General features: G+C 34.6%; 1 protein-coding gene across 1 annotated transcript; it reads right to left on the bottom strand.

Moving 5' to 3' along the window:
• Positions 1–11,544: 11,544 nt before the first annotated feature.
• Positions 11,545–13,010, bottom strand: LOC114170186. The gene is made up of 3 exons (XM_028055669.1): positions 12,651–13,010; positions 12,159–12,563; positions 11,545–11,715 (listed from the first exon to the last, which is right to left on the bottom strand). Exons 1-3 carry the CDS (start codon positions 13,008–13,010, stop codon positions 11,545–11,547), a joined length of 936 nt encoding a protein of 311 aa, XP_027911470.1.
• Between the last annotated feature and the right edge of the window lie 1,900 nt (positions 13,011–14,910).

The following is a 14,910-nucleotide window of genomic DNA, read 5'->3' as shown; positions in this document are numbered from 1 at the left end:
GCAAATAATAAATTTGCATTAAAAGAGAAGGACAACAACCATCACTTATGTACTATATGGCCCATCGTCGAACCATCGGTCAGGCAGACCAAGGACAAGCGGCCGCAGGCCGCCCGCTACATGCGGACCTTTCTTTGGGACATTGATGTGATAATCTCCGGAGTGCTTTAAGGGAGTCCACGACCAAACACCCCTTGCGTTCATTTCCATTTGAACTTTGTCTCCACTTTTGTGGAGACCCTCATTCATGAGAACAGCCGAAAGGTCGCACGGCCCGCCGGTCGAGCGGCCGCACCAAAACTGGATCATTAAGGTAAAAATAAGTTAAGATAATACAAGTCAGTAATCAAGTTTAAAAAGTAATTGGGCCATGATTAAGAAACGTTAATCACGGGCCCATACCAAAAATTATAAATAGAGGCCCAAGGTAAGTGGGTATGGACCTTTAACTCGCATTTATTACAACATTTATTGCTATCTCCCGATCAGACTTGAACTGATTTAAGCATCTGAGCCTTTTAGATAGGTACACCGATCGCCCGATCAGCCAAGCGGAAGGAGAAAAAGACTTTGAACAGGAGAAAGAGTTGAACAAGCTAGCTGAGGAGAACATTGGACAAAAGGACTAAAGGGTAATTTGAGTGTTGGAGATAGGTGCTTGACCCCTATACCCGAAACAACTTACATAGATACAAGTAATAAAAACATGTATTACACAATGAAGGAGAAACTGAAGAAGATAACCAACATGAATAAAAGTGTTTCTTTTTATGTGATTAAATGCGCAATGATTTTAGACATGTGGTTGGGCACATACACCAATCAGAATATGAGAAACTAGCAAATGAACATTTCTTAGAAATCCATGCCCAAGCTCTAATTTATGCAACTAGAAAAATTTCCTCAACTATTACATTTATGAAAATAATGTTGCTTCTATGAATCCAAATGCTCCAAACTCTTGTCATCCACATACAATTCCACATTGTATTAGACTTCTTATTTAAACAAAGATGTTCAAATTGACAAAAATGTATCTTTGCACTATTAAGATACAAAAGAAGTCCTTGTCCAAAAATCACACAAACTCCATATGTGTGTGTAGCTATCCTACAAGTAAAGAATAAATGTGAACTTGTTTCATTGCAAGATTAACACATGACGCATTCTACTATCATGCTTTACACCCATGTGTTGTAAGTTGTCTCGTGTGGTAATCTTATTAATAATCACGCGTCAAGAGAAGTGTTGGGCTATTGTTAAGGCTTTTGTTTTCCAAAAGAAGTCATATAAAAATGTTTCCTCATCTACAATTCTACTATTTAATCTCTTATATGCATATTTTACCATATAATCATGTGTTTCCCCATCATTCCATATCCACTCATCATTAGAGATGGCAAATAAATTTGTCCCCGTGGGTATTGTCCGAACCCGTCCCCGTTTTGACTGAGAATCCCCGCATTGACTGGGTATGGGTATGGGTATGGGGAATCCCCGACTTTTTAATTGGGTATGGGGATGGGTATGAGGATGTACATATCCCCACCATAATACCCGTCCCCGTTTAAATTATTAAAATATTCACAATTAATTAAGTAATCATATATATATATATATATATATATTATTTTTTATTTCTTCTAATTATTTAGTTTGTCATGACACTCATTCGCATCTTAATTATATTTTCCATCTTATGATAACCTTTATGTAATTATTAAAAAGATATATGTCAATTAAAAAATTTGTATGTCTCACATTTGAATATTTCTATTATTTTTTAATATTTTATTTATTATATATTTTCCTTTCTCATGAGAATGTTTAATACTCTCAATTTAAGTATTTAATAGCACAAACCTTTTGTTTACTAGGTAATATAAAAAAATCATTTACTTATTATTATTAGTTTTTTTTTCATTTGAAGAACTCTTTTGTTTTGCTAAAAAACTTTTTTGTTATTTCTCAACCATTGAATATATATGTTAATATTTGAAAAGTTTTCTTAGATCTCTAAGATATTTTTCAACTTATCATAACCTTAATTATACATTTGTTTTCCTTTGTGCAATTTCTTTCAATAGTCTCTCAAATTGTTTATAAACATTTGTTAATTTTTTAATATTTTTATTTATTGTTTATTTTCATTATGTACAATACTATTTCAATATATTTTATCTAATTATTTTTTATTTTCTAACTCACTATCAATCATACTGTAATTTTTTCACTATAATTGTATAAGTAACTTTTATTTACTACAATATAAAAATTTAATGTAATTGTCATGAATATTTTTTTATCACCATCCAACATAACTGAAGTTCAAAAGATACAAGATCTATGTTAAAATTTTATTATTATGATTATTATTTGTTCTTTGTATCATTTTTATCAAGTAATGTATTATAACTTTTATTAGTATATAAAAAAAAGATTCATTAGAATTTAAAAGATTGAAGTAAACAAACATTTAAAATATATTTTAATTTGAATATTTGTTTTACTTTTATATTTTAAAAAAATATTTTTAAATTTTATCAACTAGGTTTCATTAATGTTTGCAAATTTAATAAATATGTTGGTTCTCATGAAATTTTATTTGGTATTATAATCTAAAATGTAAACAACTATAATTTATTTTAAACTTTTATTATGATTATTATTTGTTCTTTGTATCAATTTGATCAAATGATGTATTATAACTTTCATTAGTGTATAAAAAATATATTCATTAGAATTTAAAAAATTAAAATAAACAAACATTTAAAATATATTTTAATTTGAATATTTGTTTTCCTTTTATATTTTTTAAAAAATATTTTTAAATTTTATCAACTATGCTTCATTAATATTTGCAAATTTAATAATTGTGTTGGTTCTCATGAAATTTTATTTGGTATTATTATCTAAAATGTAAATAATTATAATTTATTTTAAACTTTTATTATGATTAGTATTTGTTCTTTGTATCATTTTGATCAAATGATGTATTATAACTTTTATTAGTGTATAAAAAAGAGATTCATTAGAATTTAAAAAATTGAAGTAAACAAATATTTAAAATATATTTTAATTTGAATATTTGTTTTCCTTTTATGTGTTTTAAAAAATATTTTTAAATTTTATCAACTATGTTTCATTAATATTTGCAAATTTAATAATTATTTTGGTTCTCATGAAATTTTATTATAATCTAAAATGTAAACAATTATAATTTATTTTAAAGTATTTGATATCGAAGAAACAACTATCCTTCTAATATTGAATATTTGATAATATTATCTTTCCTTTACCATAATTTTTTATTATTTTATAAAAATTAATTAAAATTAATATTGAAGTAGTAAGAAGATGGGTATGGGTATGGGTACGAGATTATACCCGTTACTCGGTGGGGATGGGGATGGGACAAAAGTTTAATACCTGTTGGGTTTGGGTATGGGGATGAGGATGAATTTTTTTTACGGATGGGTATGGGATAGCGAAACCCGTGTCCGCCCCGCCCCGTTGCCATCTCTACTCATCATCTCTATCTCTATTCAAAGTTCTTCCTTCGATCTCACATATAAAAATAGTCACGATATTCATCTCCCATTCAAATCACTCTCTCCTCCATGATAATCCTCCATGATAAGTTGAAGCCATGTATTATATATTAGTTGAATGCACATGGTTATTATTATTAATATGGTAATCCTCTTTATTATTGTTCTTGCAGAGAACAAACAAGATAGGTTAGGCACAAGAGTCACCTTACCCATGTAGTCCGTTATCTCCTCGATTGGCCTCTTCCCGGTCGATACATGTCGGATTAGACCCAGAAGGGGTTACCTGCAAAAGGGACTCCGAAGCTCAAGTGAGTCAAAACTCTAAAAAAGGTCAAATTTGTGATTAATGAATGCGTACCTTTAATTACTGGGGTCCACGCGTATTTATAGAGCATTAATGATGTCTGGTTATCTCGTGGGCTGGGCCTTGACTTTGGGCTCTAGCTTGGGCTGTGAGTGGGCCTGGGCCCTAATCCAGGCCCTTAAGGTCTATTGAACGTGGGGGCTTCCATTCTACTAAGTCTTCAATGGCGGTATGATCCGCTTAATTCCAGACTTGTCGGATGTCGTTCTTGGCCGCACACTGTCCTAGGTTGGCCGGTTTGTTTGTTACTTTAGTTTTTATTCAGTTATGAGTCTGAGTCCATGCCAGCCCAAGTCGTTTACTTAGGTTGTTTCCGGCATGTATGTGAGGGTTGTCATGTATATGGTTAAGTTGATCAGGTCCGATACAATTATAGACAAAGTTTTTTGAGAAAATGTTTTAATACAAAGGTGTTGTTTAGTTGAAATCGTTAAGATTTTGTTTGTATTGAAATAATTAAGATGGTGTGTAATTAAAATTGTTAAAAATGCTATTGAGTGAAAATTGTTAATATTTGAATCACTACATGACTAGATTTATTAAATTTTTAAGATATAAATAGATCGCAAATGATTGGTAAATATAATAAGACATAAAAGGAAGTAAGCATATTCAAAAGGAGACATAATTATAAAATAAATGACAAAACAAGACTAAACCAATCCACTATATTTGTTGTTGGGTGTTCTATATGACGGTGGGTGGTAGAATTTAATTGAACCCTGGTTACGGTGGGGTTGAAAAAAAAAATATTGAAAAAAAAATAGTTAAATTAGTTAATGAAAGATTAAATGTGTTATGAAATTGGTTAAATATGTATTTTTGAAGAAAGTCTTAGGCATTAACACTAATCCTATGTTAGTGACTTGTCAAGTTAGTGGAGTAACTGTTATTGATCATTGTGATCTTGGGTGGATGAATTTTATTGGACATTCAGCTTGGGACTTTGCTACCAAACACTAATGATGTAATTATGTTTTTGGGAGCAGGTAACGCATAATATGATCTTAGTTGTACTCAAAATTAGTCGAATTTTATTTGTAAGGTATAGACTTATTTGATTCTAATATTTATTCAATTTTTTCAATTTAGTATATATATATATAGTTTAATTTGATTTTAATATTTGTCAATTTCGTTCAATTTGATATTTTCTGTTAATATTGTTAAAATAGTTAACGGATTATGAACATTGACTATCTATGTCACTTTGTGGTTCTTTTTTATTTTATTTTTTAAACTTTTTAAGTTATTTTTATTTTAAAATAAAATGTCCACGTGTCAAGCCAATATCATACCACATGTCAGGCCAGTTTTCTGTATTCAATTTGATATTGATATTCATTATTTTTGTTCAATTTGGTCCCAATTGTTTTTAATACTTGATGTGATTTTTAACCTCTTCAATTTTTAAACCAATTGTGTTATTCTCTACTTTTAAAATTTTCATTCTAATTTTAAACCTTATATAACTTAAACAAAAAACATTTAATAAAATTGTAAGTTTTAAAAAAATATCAATATAACATTCATATATAAAAATTAATTTTGGTCTCAATTTGGATAAGGACAAAACTGCTCAACTTTAAAATAAAATTAGGACTAAATTGAACAAAAATAATGAATATTAAAACTAAATTGACTATAGAAAACTGACACTGACATATGACATAATATTGACTTGACACGTGGACATTTTATTTTTAAAATAAAAAAAATTAAAAATAAAAAAAATTAAAAAATTAAAAAATATAAAAAATATAAAATAAAATAAAATAAAACACGAAATGACAAGTGATCGTCATTGTTTACAATTCGTTAACTATTTTAATGATGTTAGCAAAAAGAATAAAATTGAACAAAATTGGCGAATATTAAGACAAAATTGAACAAAAAAAAATATTATGACCAAATTGAAAAAACTAAAGGAATATTAGGACTAAATTAGTATTTAAACCTAAATATAAATATGTCAAATTGTTGAAAAGTATAGTAAGTTTATAATGGTGTTGCTTTTGAAAAATATAATTAATGTTAGTTTTTGTTTAATTTTTGTTGTGTTTATAAATAATGTAAAATGTTTCTCTTTTTATTGTATCTTGTACAAATTGTATAAAGCGAAGGTTTATGTTAATTAAATTATATATAAATATTCATTTCTTAATTTACTTTTAAATTTTAATTGAATTTGTAAATTTTTACTTTTGTTATTGGTCATTGTCATTTCTATGATAAATTAAGTAGAAGTAGATCGTCTAATAAACAACTCATCTATTTTCGAGATAGAGCATCTAATATTTGATTAGACATTCTAAGGAATGATCTTACTCTATTTAAAATGTGAGAAGATAGGGTTAGTCAACCTAAATCATCTTTCAATAAATTCAATTTGAACTTCAATAAGCCAACACTTAAAAGTGTTTACAAAGGACATAGTATCATGAAATAAAAACAATGTTTAAAAGTGTCTATAGATAGCATAATAACATGAAATAACAATAAAAAGGGGTTTGCTATAACGATGTAAAAATTAAACAATTATATGAAGACAAGTTCATTATCCAAATAATTAGTTGTTGAATTCTTCATAAGTTACCATAGAATCACCAATCATTTAATTTCCAAATGAATATGAATTAATTAAGCATGTGTCAATAAATTTCGTGCATATATATATATATATATATGTGTGTGTGTGTGTGTGTGTGTGTGTGTGTGTGTGTGTGTGTGTGTGTGTGTGTGTGTGTGTGTGTGTGTGTGTGTGTGTGTGTGTGTGTGTGTGTGTGTGTGTATTTTGCAATAAGAAAACATAAAGGTTCTTAATTTACCAAACAAACTAATAAGTGTGACATTCTATTTCTAATAGAGTAATCTACTAAAATTAAGCATCACATAATTACAATATAAAAGAGCACATGACATGAAGCATACATGTACTAACTATTACAATTATCCATAATATACTTGGAATGAAAGTTTAGGCACACCACGATGCCATAAAACATAACACAAGAGTACTATTGTTTTGCAAAAGGATTGCTCAGGGAGCAAGGAATTTAAAACAAACTAAGAGTTCTTCAAAAGAGCTCAACTGTGAGCCACAACCCAGACCATGGGAACCAATCTACACAGCAGAATCATCACCACATCTGCTCACACCAATAGTATTAGTGATCATTGCAAAAAGGAAAACCAAGCAAAGAAACACACACCAAGAGAAAGGGTAAGCTAGAGCAAAAAATGTTTTAATCATATTATAGAGCAAATCAATAGTCAGATCATATTATGCACAAATAAAGCAGTAGCCACCCAAATCATGTGAAAGCAAACAATTTCAAGACTCTATGACTCAATATCTGGATCATACTCTTGATATAGAATTCTAAAGGAAGTATGCACCTATGCTGGCTTCTAAACTTTGCAGAGTCTAGACGTAAGGGGTTATCACCCAACCACACACAGGGTTAATCCTCTAATGCCTTGGGCCTAATATGTCCCAAGACTAGGACCTTCTGCCACTCTGACCACATAAATTATTCTACTATGTGTGAGCGTGAATAATTTTTAGAGTTCAGGATACCTTCCTTTATCTAGACATCTCCTATATCAAGGTATACACTAACCACCATCATCAAGAGTTTCCCTTGAAATTCTTTTACCAACAAAATCCACATGCCATATCAAGCATTCAATTCTCATGCCAAACCACCACCAATCAAACAAGTCATGTTTTCCATTTCATACTCAACATAACAAGATTTCATTTAATCTCATACTTTATAAATGCATACCATGACACACATATATCACAAAATAGTATTCATCCCAAATAAATGAGTGCCAAAATTTAAGTACCTGCAATTACATACAATCAAGCACAACACACAACCATAATTCTTACACCAAAATTCCTAAGTAAATTTATTATTAGAAAACCAAAATCACTACAGTAATGCGTGACACATTTCGCAAGCTATAGGCATCTAATCGATGATCCAACCGGTCAAACCATCAAATAGTATGTTATGAACCAAATGTCTAAATTTGAGCTCAATCCAACAGTTAATGAGTCAGGAAAGTCAATAATTGTGCATATTAGAAAAAGACATAGTCGCCCAGCGACCAATCACTCGCCCAGCGACCACCCGACGCTTCCAGAATACGAGAAATAACTTCAAATATCATAGTTTCATGAATATTTGAACCCCTAATATTGAAATACACCAAAAATTAACGTTTTCCCTGATCTTGGCTCATATTCCACAAAACACTAATCAAACTTAGCCAAACGAATCAGGATAAAGCAAAACAACTTAAAGAAAAGTGAAACCCTAACTTCCCTTACCTTACTCAAGCTTAGACAAACGAAACAGAACCCCACCCCAAGGAGAGCACCACCACTCCAGAAACAGATTAAGGAGTTGGAGATACGAGTTGAGGGAGCTCCAAACCAAGAAGATTCTCTAACTTGAGGAGGCAAAAATTTGTGCCCTAGCAAAGCTGCTACTCAAGGGTTTGAGGAAGGGGAGGGATCTCTTTCCTGTATAATGAAGCAGAATGAGGAGTAAGGGGCTGTGAGGGGGTCTTGGGGGTCCCCAAAATGGGCTGACTCTAGGCCCTCTAAGAGGTCACGCCCAAACCCTTTATTAAAACAGAATTCAAATAAAAAGGGGATTTCACAACCTCTCCAACAACAATAATTTTCATCCTCGAAAATTAAGACTTACCAGAAAAGGTGTCGATATGACTTCCTCACATCCTCCTCTAACTCCCACGTAGAATCTCCCATCCTCCAGTCCCAAACGACTTTGACAAGGTTAATGGTTTTTCCCTTACGCTCCTCAACTCGGTGATCCTCTAAGCCAACTGGCTAGACGTCCACTGTTAGATACTCTCTAACTTGCACATTATCAGTCTCCAACACGTGAGATGGGTCAAACACGTACTTCCGCAACTGGGATACACCGAGATTAGCCAACTGTGGAGGTAAAGCAATCTCGTAAGCCACAGGCTCTATCCTTCTCAAGATCTGATACGGATCCAAGAACTTAAGAGAAAGTTTCCTTGAGCGGATAGCCCTTCCCACATCAGTAGTTTGGGTCACCCTCAAGAATAGATGATCCCCAGCTACAAACTCTAAGGGTCTCTTCTGTCGATCTGCATATGTTTTCTGTCGACTCTGAGATGCTTGCAACCTATCTCTCACCAACTGGACCTTCTTTGTGGTTTGTTTCAACAATTCTGGCACAACTAAAGCTGACTCGCCATCCTGGTACCAACACAAGGGAGTTCTACATCTCCTTCCATATAAAGCTTCATAAGGCACCATCCCTATACTCGCCTAATAGCTGTTATTGTAGGTGAACTCCACTAACGGTAACACCTCATCCCAACTACCCAAATGATCCAAGATGCATGTCCTCAACAAGTCCTCCAAGGACTGAATCACTCTCTCAGGCTGTCCATCCGTTTGATCATGATAAGCAGAACTCATCCTCAACCTGCTCGCCAAAGCCTCTTTTAGTGTTTGTCAGAACCTAGAAGTAAACCGTGGGTCTCTATCAGACACTATGCTATTGGGCACTCCATGTAGCCTCACAATCTCCTTGATGTACAACTAAGCCAACTTGGCAATAAACATCCTTAGATTGACTGTCAAGAAGTGAGCATTCTTGGTCAACCTGTCTATCACAACCCATATAGCATCATGACCTCTCACGGTTTGTGGCAAATGGGTAACAAAATCCATAGCTATGCTATCCCATTTCCATACCGGTATATCCAATGGTTGGAGCCTCCTACCGGGTCTCTGATGTTTCACCTTCGCCTTTTGACAAGTCAAAATGGCATATACAAACTAGGCAACGTCCTTCTTCATACCTTGCCACCAAAAGATTTTCTTGAGGTCTTGATATGCCAGAATGCAAACTAAGACGACTCTTGTGCCCTTCCTCAACAATCAACCTTCTCACCTCAGCATCACCAGGCACACAAATTCGGCCTCTGAATCTCAACATGCCATCATCACCCAAGGCAAACTCATTGGCCTGATCTGATCCAAGCAACTCTTTCACCTTCTGCAAACTATCATCCTCAGCTTACCTCTCCTTAATCAATCTCAGGAAGTCATTGGATATAGTTAAGGCACTACATCAAATCGACTCTGGTTCCAACTCAACTTGAAGCTTCATATCCCTGGAACTTTCAATAAAATCCAATTCTTTAATCATCAAGTGTGCCACATGCACCGTCTTCCTACTCAAAGCATCTACTGCTATATTTGCTTTCCCCGGGTGGTATAGGAGTTCAAAATCGTAGTCCTTCAAGAATTCAATCCATCTCCTTTGTCTCATGTTCAGCTCCTTTTGATCAAAAAGATACTTGAGGCTCTTATGGTCACTAAACACACGGAATTGTGCGCCATACAAGTAGTGCCTCCAGATTTTCAAAGCAAACACCACCGCTACCAACTCTAGATCATGGGTGGGGTAGTTCTTCTCATGGACTTTCAGTTGCCTTGAAGCATATGCTACTACCTTCCTCTCTTGCATCAACACACAACCTAATCCATTGTGAGAAGCATCACAGTAAACTTCAAAGGACTTACTAACATCGGGAATGACCAAAACTGGGGCACTAGTCAACCTCCGCTTAAGCTCTCGAAAGCTTTCCTCACACCTGTCAGTCCAAGCGAAAGGTTGGTTCTTCCTGGTAAGTTGGGTCAAAGGTGCCACTATCTTGGAGAATCCCTCTATGAATCTCCTATAGTATCCAGCCAAACCCACGAAGCTTCTGACCTCCGTCACTAACTTGGGACATTCCCACTCTATCACAGCCTCCACCTTAACTGGGTATACAACTATACCTTGGGATGATATCACGTGCCCTAAAAATTGCACTTCCCTCATCCAGAAGTCACACTTCGACAACTTGGCAAATAATTGCTTCTCCCTCAATATTCCAAGCACTATCCTTAAATGTTCGGCATGCTCCTCGTGAGTCTTGGAGTAGATGAATATGTCGTTTATGAAGACCACGACAAACTTATCTAAATATGGCCTAAAGATCATGTTCATGTAGTCCATGAACAAGGCTGGAGCGTTGGTCACACCAAAAGGCATAACCACATACTCATAATGCTTGTATCTGGATTTAAAGACAGTCTTTTGAACATCCTCCGCCTTTACCAAGATCTGGTGATATCCCGTCCGCATGTCAATCTTGGAGAACACTGACTCCTCATGCAACTAATCCATCAGATCATCGATTTTTGGCAAGGGGTACTTGTTCTTGATGATCAGCTTGTTCAACTGACGGTAGTCCACACACAGTCTTGAACCACCATCCTTCTTCTTAACCAACAACACTGGAGCTCCCCACGGCGAAGCACTAGGCCATATAAACTATTTTTCTAGCAACTCTTATATTTGTTTCTTCAACTCCACTAACTCTGCCGAAGCCATACGATAAGGGGTTATTGATATTGGACCCATCCCCGGTACCAGATCAATGGAGAACTCTACTTCTCTCCTCGAAGGCAACCCTGATACTTCTTCTTGGGAATACATCCTCAAACTCCCGCACCACGGGAATCACTGTTATCTTCTCCTCTTTCTCAACCTTCAACTAGGCAAAGATCATGAAGCACTGTGTGCCGTCCTTGATCTCCTTCAAAACACCATGAGAAGAAAACAACTCAGGTTCCTCTGAGTCGGAGAACAACAACTTCTTCTCCCGACAATCAATGAGAACGTGATTGGCAGAGAGCCAATCCATTCCCAAGATCATGTCCAAGCCCTGTAGAGGTAGGCATATCAGATTAACTTTAAACATGTACCCATCTACCTCCACTGGACACCTAACACATATTGACGATGTCCTAACTAACCCAGATGTCGGCATAGACACCACAAGATCAAATTGTAGTTCGCTAACCGGCAGACCCAATCTTACACACAAGACTCTGACACAAAAGGGTATGTCACTCTAGAATCATATAGCATACATCGGGATTTTCTTGCAATCACACAACATCCAACAAAAAGATTACCTAAGCTTGTTGCCTATGTCCCAGTCATAGCATAGACTCTGCCCGCCGCTTGAGGCCTACTGCCTCCTCTCCCCTGACAAGTCTAAACTGGAGTCTAAGTCGGGGGCCTCGTCGTAGTCCCTTTGGAGGAAGGACAATCCTTAATCAAATGTCTCATCTTCCCACAACCATGACACCTTCGTGTACCAACCAACTGCGAGCATGCACTCCTCATATGTGGTCCATTACACTGATAGCATCTAGGCACTAACAACTGCTGAGATGTGAAACCCCTATCCACCTGAGGTTGCGGCCTAGCATAGGGTTTCTTCCTTTCCTCCACTCTAGGTCTGGACCCAGATGATCCACTGACCTTCTGTTGCTGACCTTGTTGAGCCTCTACCTCAGTCTTCATTCTCTCCATAACTTGAGCTCTCTCCACTAGAGCTGCAAAGTCCTTGATGGAGGGTGGTGCCACCATCAATCTGATATCTCCCCGTAGTCCATTCTCGAACTTTTTGCATCGCCACTCCTTATCAAGTGCCATGGTATAGAAGCGCCCCAAGAGCTTGAACCTCTCAGCATACTCGACCACTAATTTGTCTCCCTGTGTAAGCTGAAGGAATCCCACCTCCTTAGCGTATCTCACGCTATCTGGGAAATATTCAGACAGGAACTTCCTCTTGAATGCCTCCTAAGTAACCTGTTCATGCTTCTCCTTCATGACCAGCCTCATGTTGACCCACCAATGTTCAACCTCTCCTGTGAGCATGTAGACAGTGAAAGCAAGTATGCTCTTATTCGGGCACCTCTTGGCATCGAAGATGCGTTCCATGTCTTTCATCCATTGGTCTGCCTGATCGGGACTCGTCTTTCCATCAAACTTGGCAGGTTGGTGCTTCAAGAAATCTTCCAAACTCCATTCAAGGGGTGGAGGTTGGGGGTGAGGATCGTACACTGGAGCACCAACCATGTTCTTCTCTAACTGGTGGAGAGCCTCCATATGCTTTCTTTGAGCAGCCTCGGAAGTCAGTCTCGCAGCCTCCATTTGCTGCATCACCATCTATTATTGTTCTAGAGAGGCCTCTTGGCGCTGCATAGACGTCTCATGTTGCTGCATCATGGCGTTGGAATTCAAATAAAAAGGGGATTTCACAATAAGAATTCTTAATTAGAGAATATAATTGAATTATAAAAAAACAATCTAAAACAATATTGAAAGCAAAAATCATAAGTCAAAAAGAATAAATAAAGTAGACTCCCTTGCAAATATTAATGAAAAATACTTTAATTACACGTAACCTCTAAATTAGCTATGAATTCATAAGAGAATCAACTTAGAAAAAATATCCTTCTATGTAGAAGAGAATCAAAAGTATTACAAATAAGAAAATGAAACGTGGTGTAATGAGTGATTGAGTGGCGAATGATGATCATTAATCACTAATGGATGTTTATTCATAGAAATCTCCAGTGAAATGAATTTGTTTCTCAGAGATAAAATCTTTGGCATTTGATTCAAAGTAACCAACTATGTTACAAAGATTTTAGTATTGCAAAATAGTTTATATTGGTATAGAAAATCCAACACAGAAGATACTCCAAGGCAAATTCTATAGTAGAAGCTCCAATGTAGCAAACGACCTAATGAGCCTTCAAAGCATAAGATAATCCAATTATCCACATAATAGACGTCCCAATGGTTCACAAATCAAATGAGCCTATTGTCCATACTTCAGACTAGTCTCTAGTCCAACTTTGAAATGAGGTTGTTGCACACAAATGAGACGAGTAAGGGTAAGATGAACCAGTATTCTAAATCTCAAATGAGGTTATGGTCGACACATAAGACGTCTAGTAGTTTCACGGAATTGACTTCTTAGTGGTTTACTGATTAGACAATTACTCCAATGGACTTTCCATGAATAATCTTTATTTTTTCAATCTTTAAAATATTTTATTTTTTTCATTAAGGTTATAATTCTAGCTTCTTACAATCAGTAGAAAATTTCTCAAATTAATTTGCTAACATCATCCAAAAGTCCATTTGACCATCTATCATTGTATCATCTATAGACTACACATGAGCTTTCTTATAGTTTTCTTATACTTCAGTTGCACAAAAACATAAGTTAAAATGTTCAAGAAACATCTGTTAATTATATCATATCATCTAAACTCAATTTATGGATGATCTATCTCATCATCTAGTGAAGTCCAACAAACTAGACTATCTAATTAGACTCGTCTATTTGGATAGTCTAATTAGGGTCATTTATTTAAAACATCTAATTTTTAACAAGGTTTTAAAAATTATTTTAATCAATAAATTTAGTTAAATCTCAATTAATATTGATTGGACAAGTTAAAACAATACATTTAAAATCAATTATAATTCAAGAAAGTTAAGATGATATTCTACAACTTCACAACATGGTCAGAAGTGACTAGAAAAAATATATGTTAAAGACATTGAAATTAGGGAGATAATACTTCGGTCTTGCCTCTCAAGCTTTCTTCTTGATTTCTACTCTTGTTTCCTCCTCTCACCTCAGTGTAATTTTTATATTGATTTATGTAAAAAAGGAAAAAAAAAGATGAGAAGGGAAAGTTGAATTCTGTTTCAAACTAGTCCTTCTACCCGTGCAATGCACGAGTTTTTTTATATGTAATAATTGTGGTAATAGCAATGGGTTTTTGGATATTTAATAATCTATATGATGAGAATCTAATGTTTTAAAAAGATGTTGAAGTGTATCAATAGAATAGATCAATTTAGAATGTAATTAAAGTGGTATGTCAAGTTAATATTTGATTTCATTGAATATTATCGTCAACCACCAACAACAAAAATATGACTAATACACTACTTTGTTAATATAAGAATAAAAAAAGAATAAATTACATACCTAGAATGTATCCTTTGGTATTGAAGTTCATAAATTCCTTTTGTACACAATTTC

This window comes from Vigna unguiculata, chromosome 11 (assembly GCF_004118075.2).
Source record: "Vigna unguiculata cultivar IT97K-499-35 chromosome 11, ASM411807v1, whole genome shotgun sequence".
NCBI lineage: Eukaryota > Viridiplantae > Streptophyta > Magnoliopsida > Fabales > Fabaceae > Vigna > Vigna unguiculata.
The sequence above is the reverse complement of the archived record's forward strand: the minus strand, read 5'-3'. Positions and strand labels throughout refer to the sequence as shown.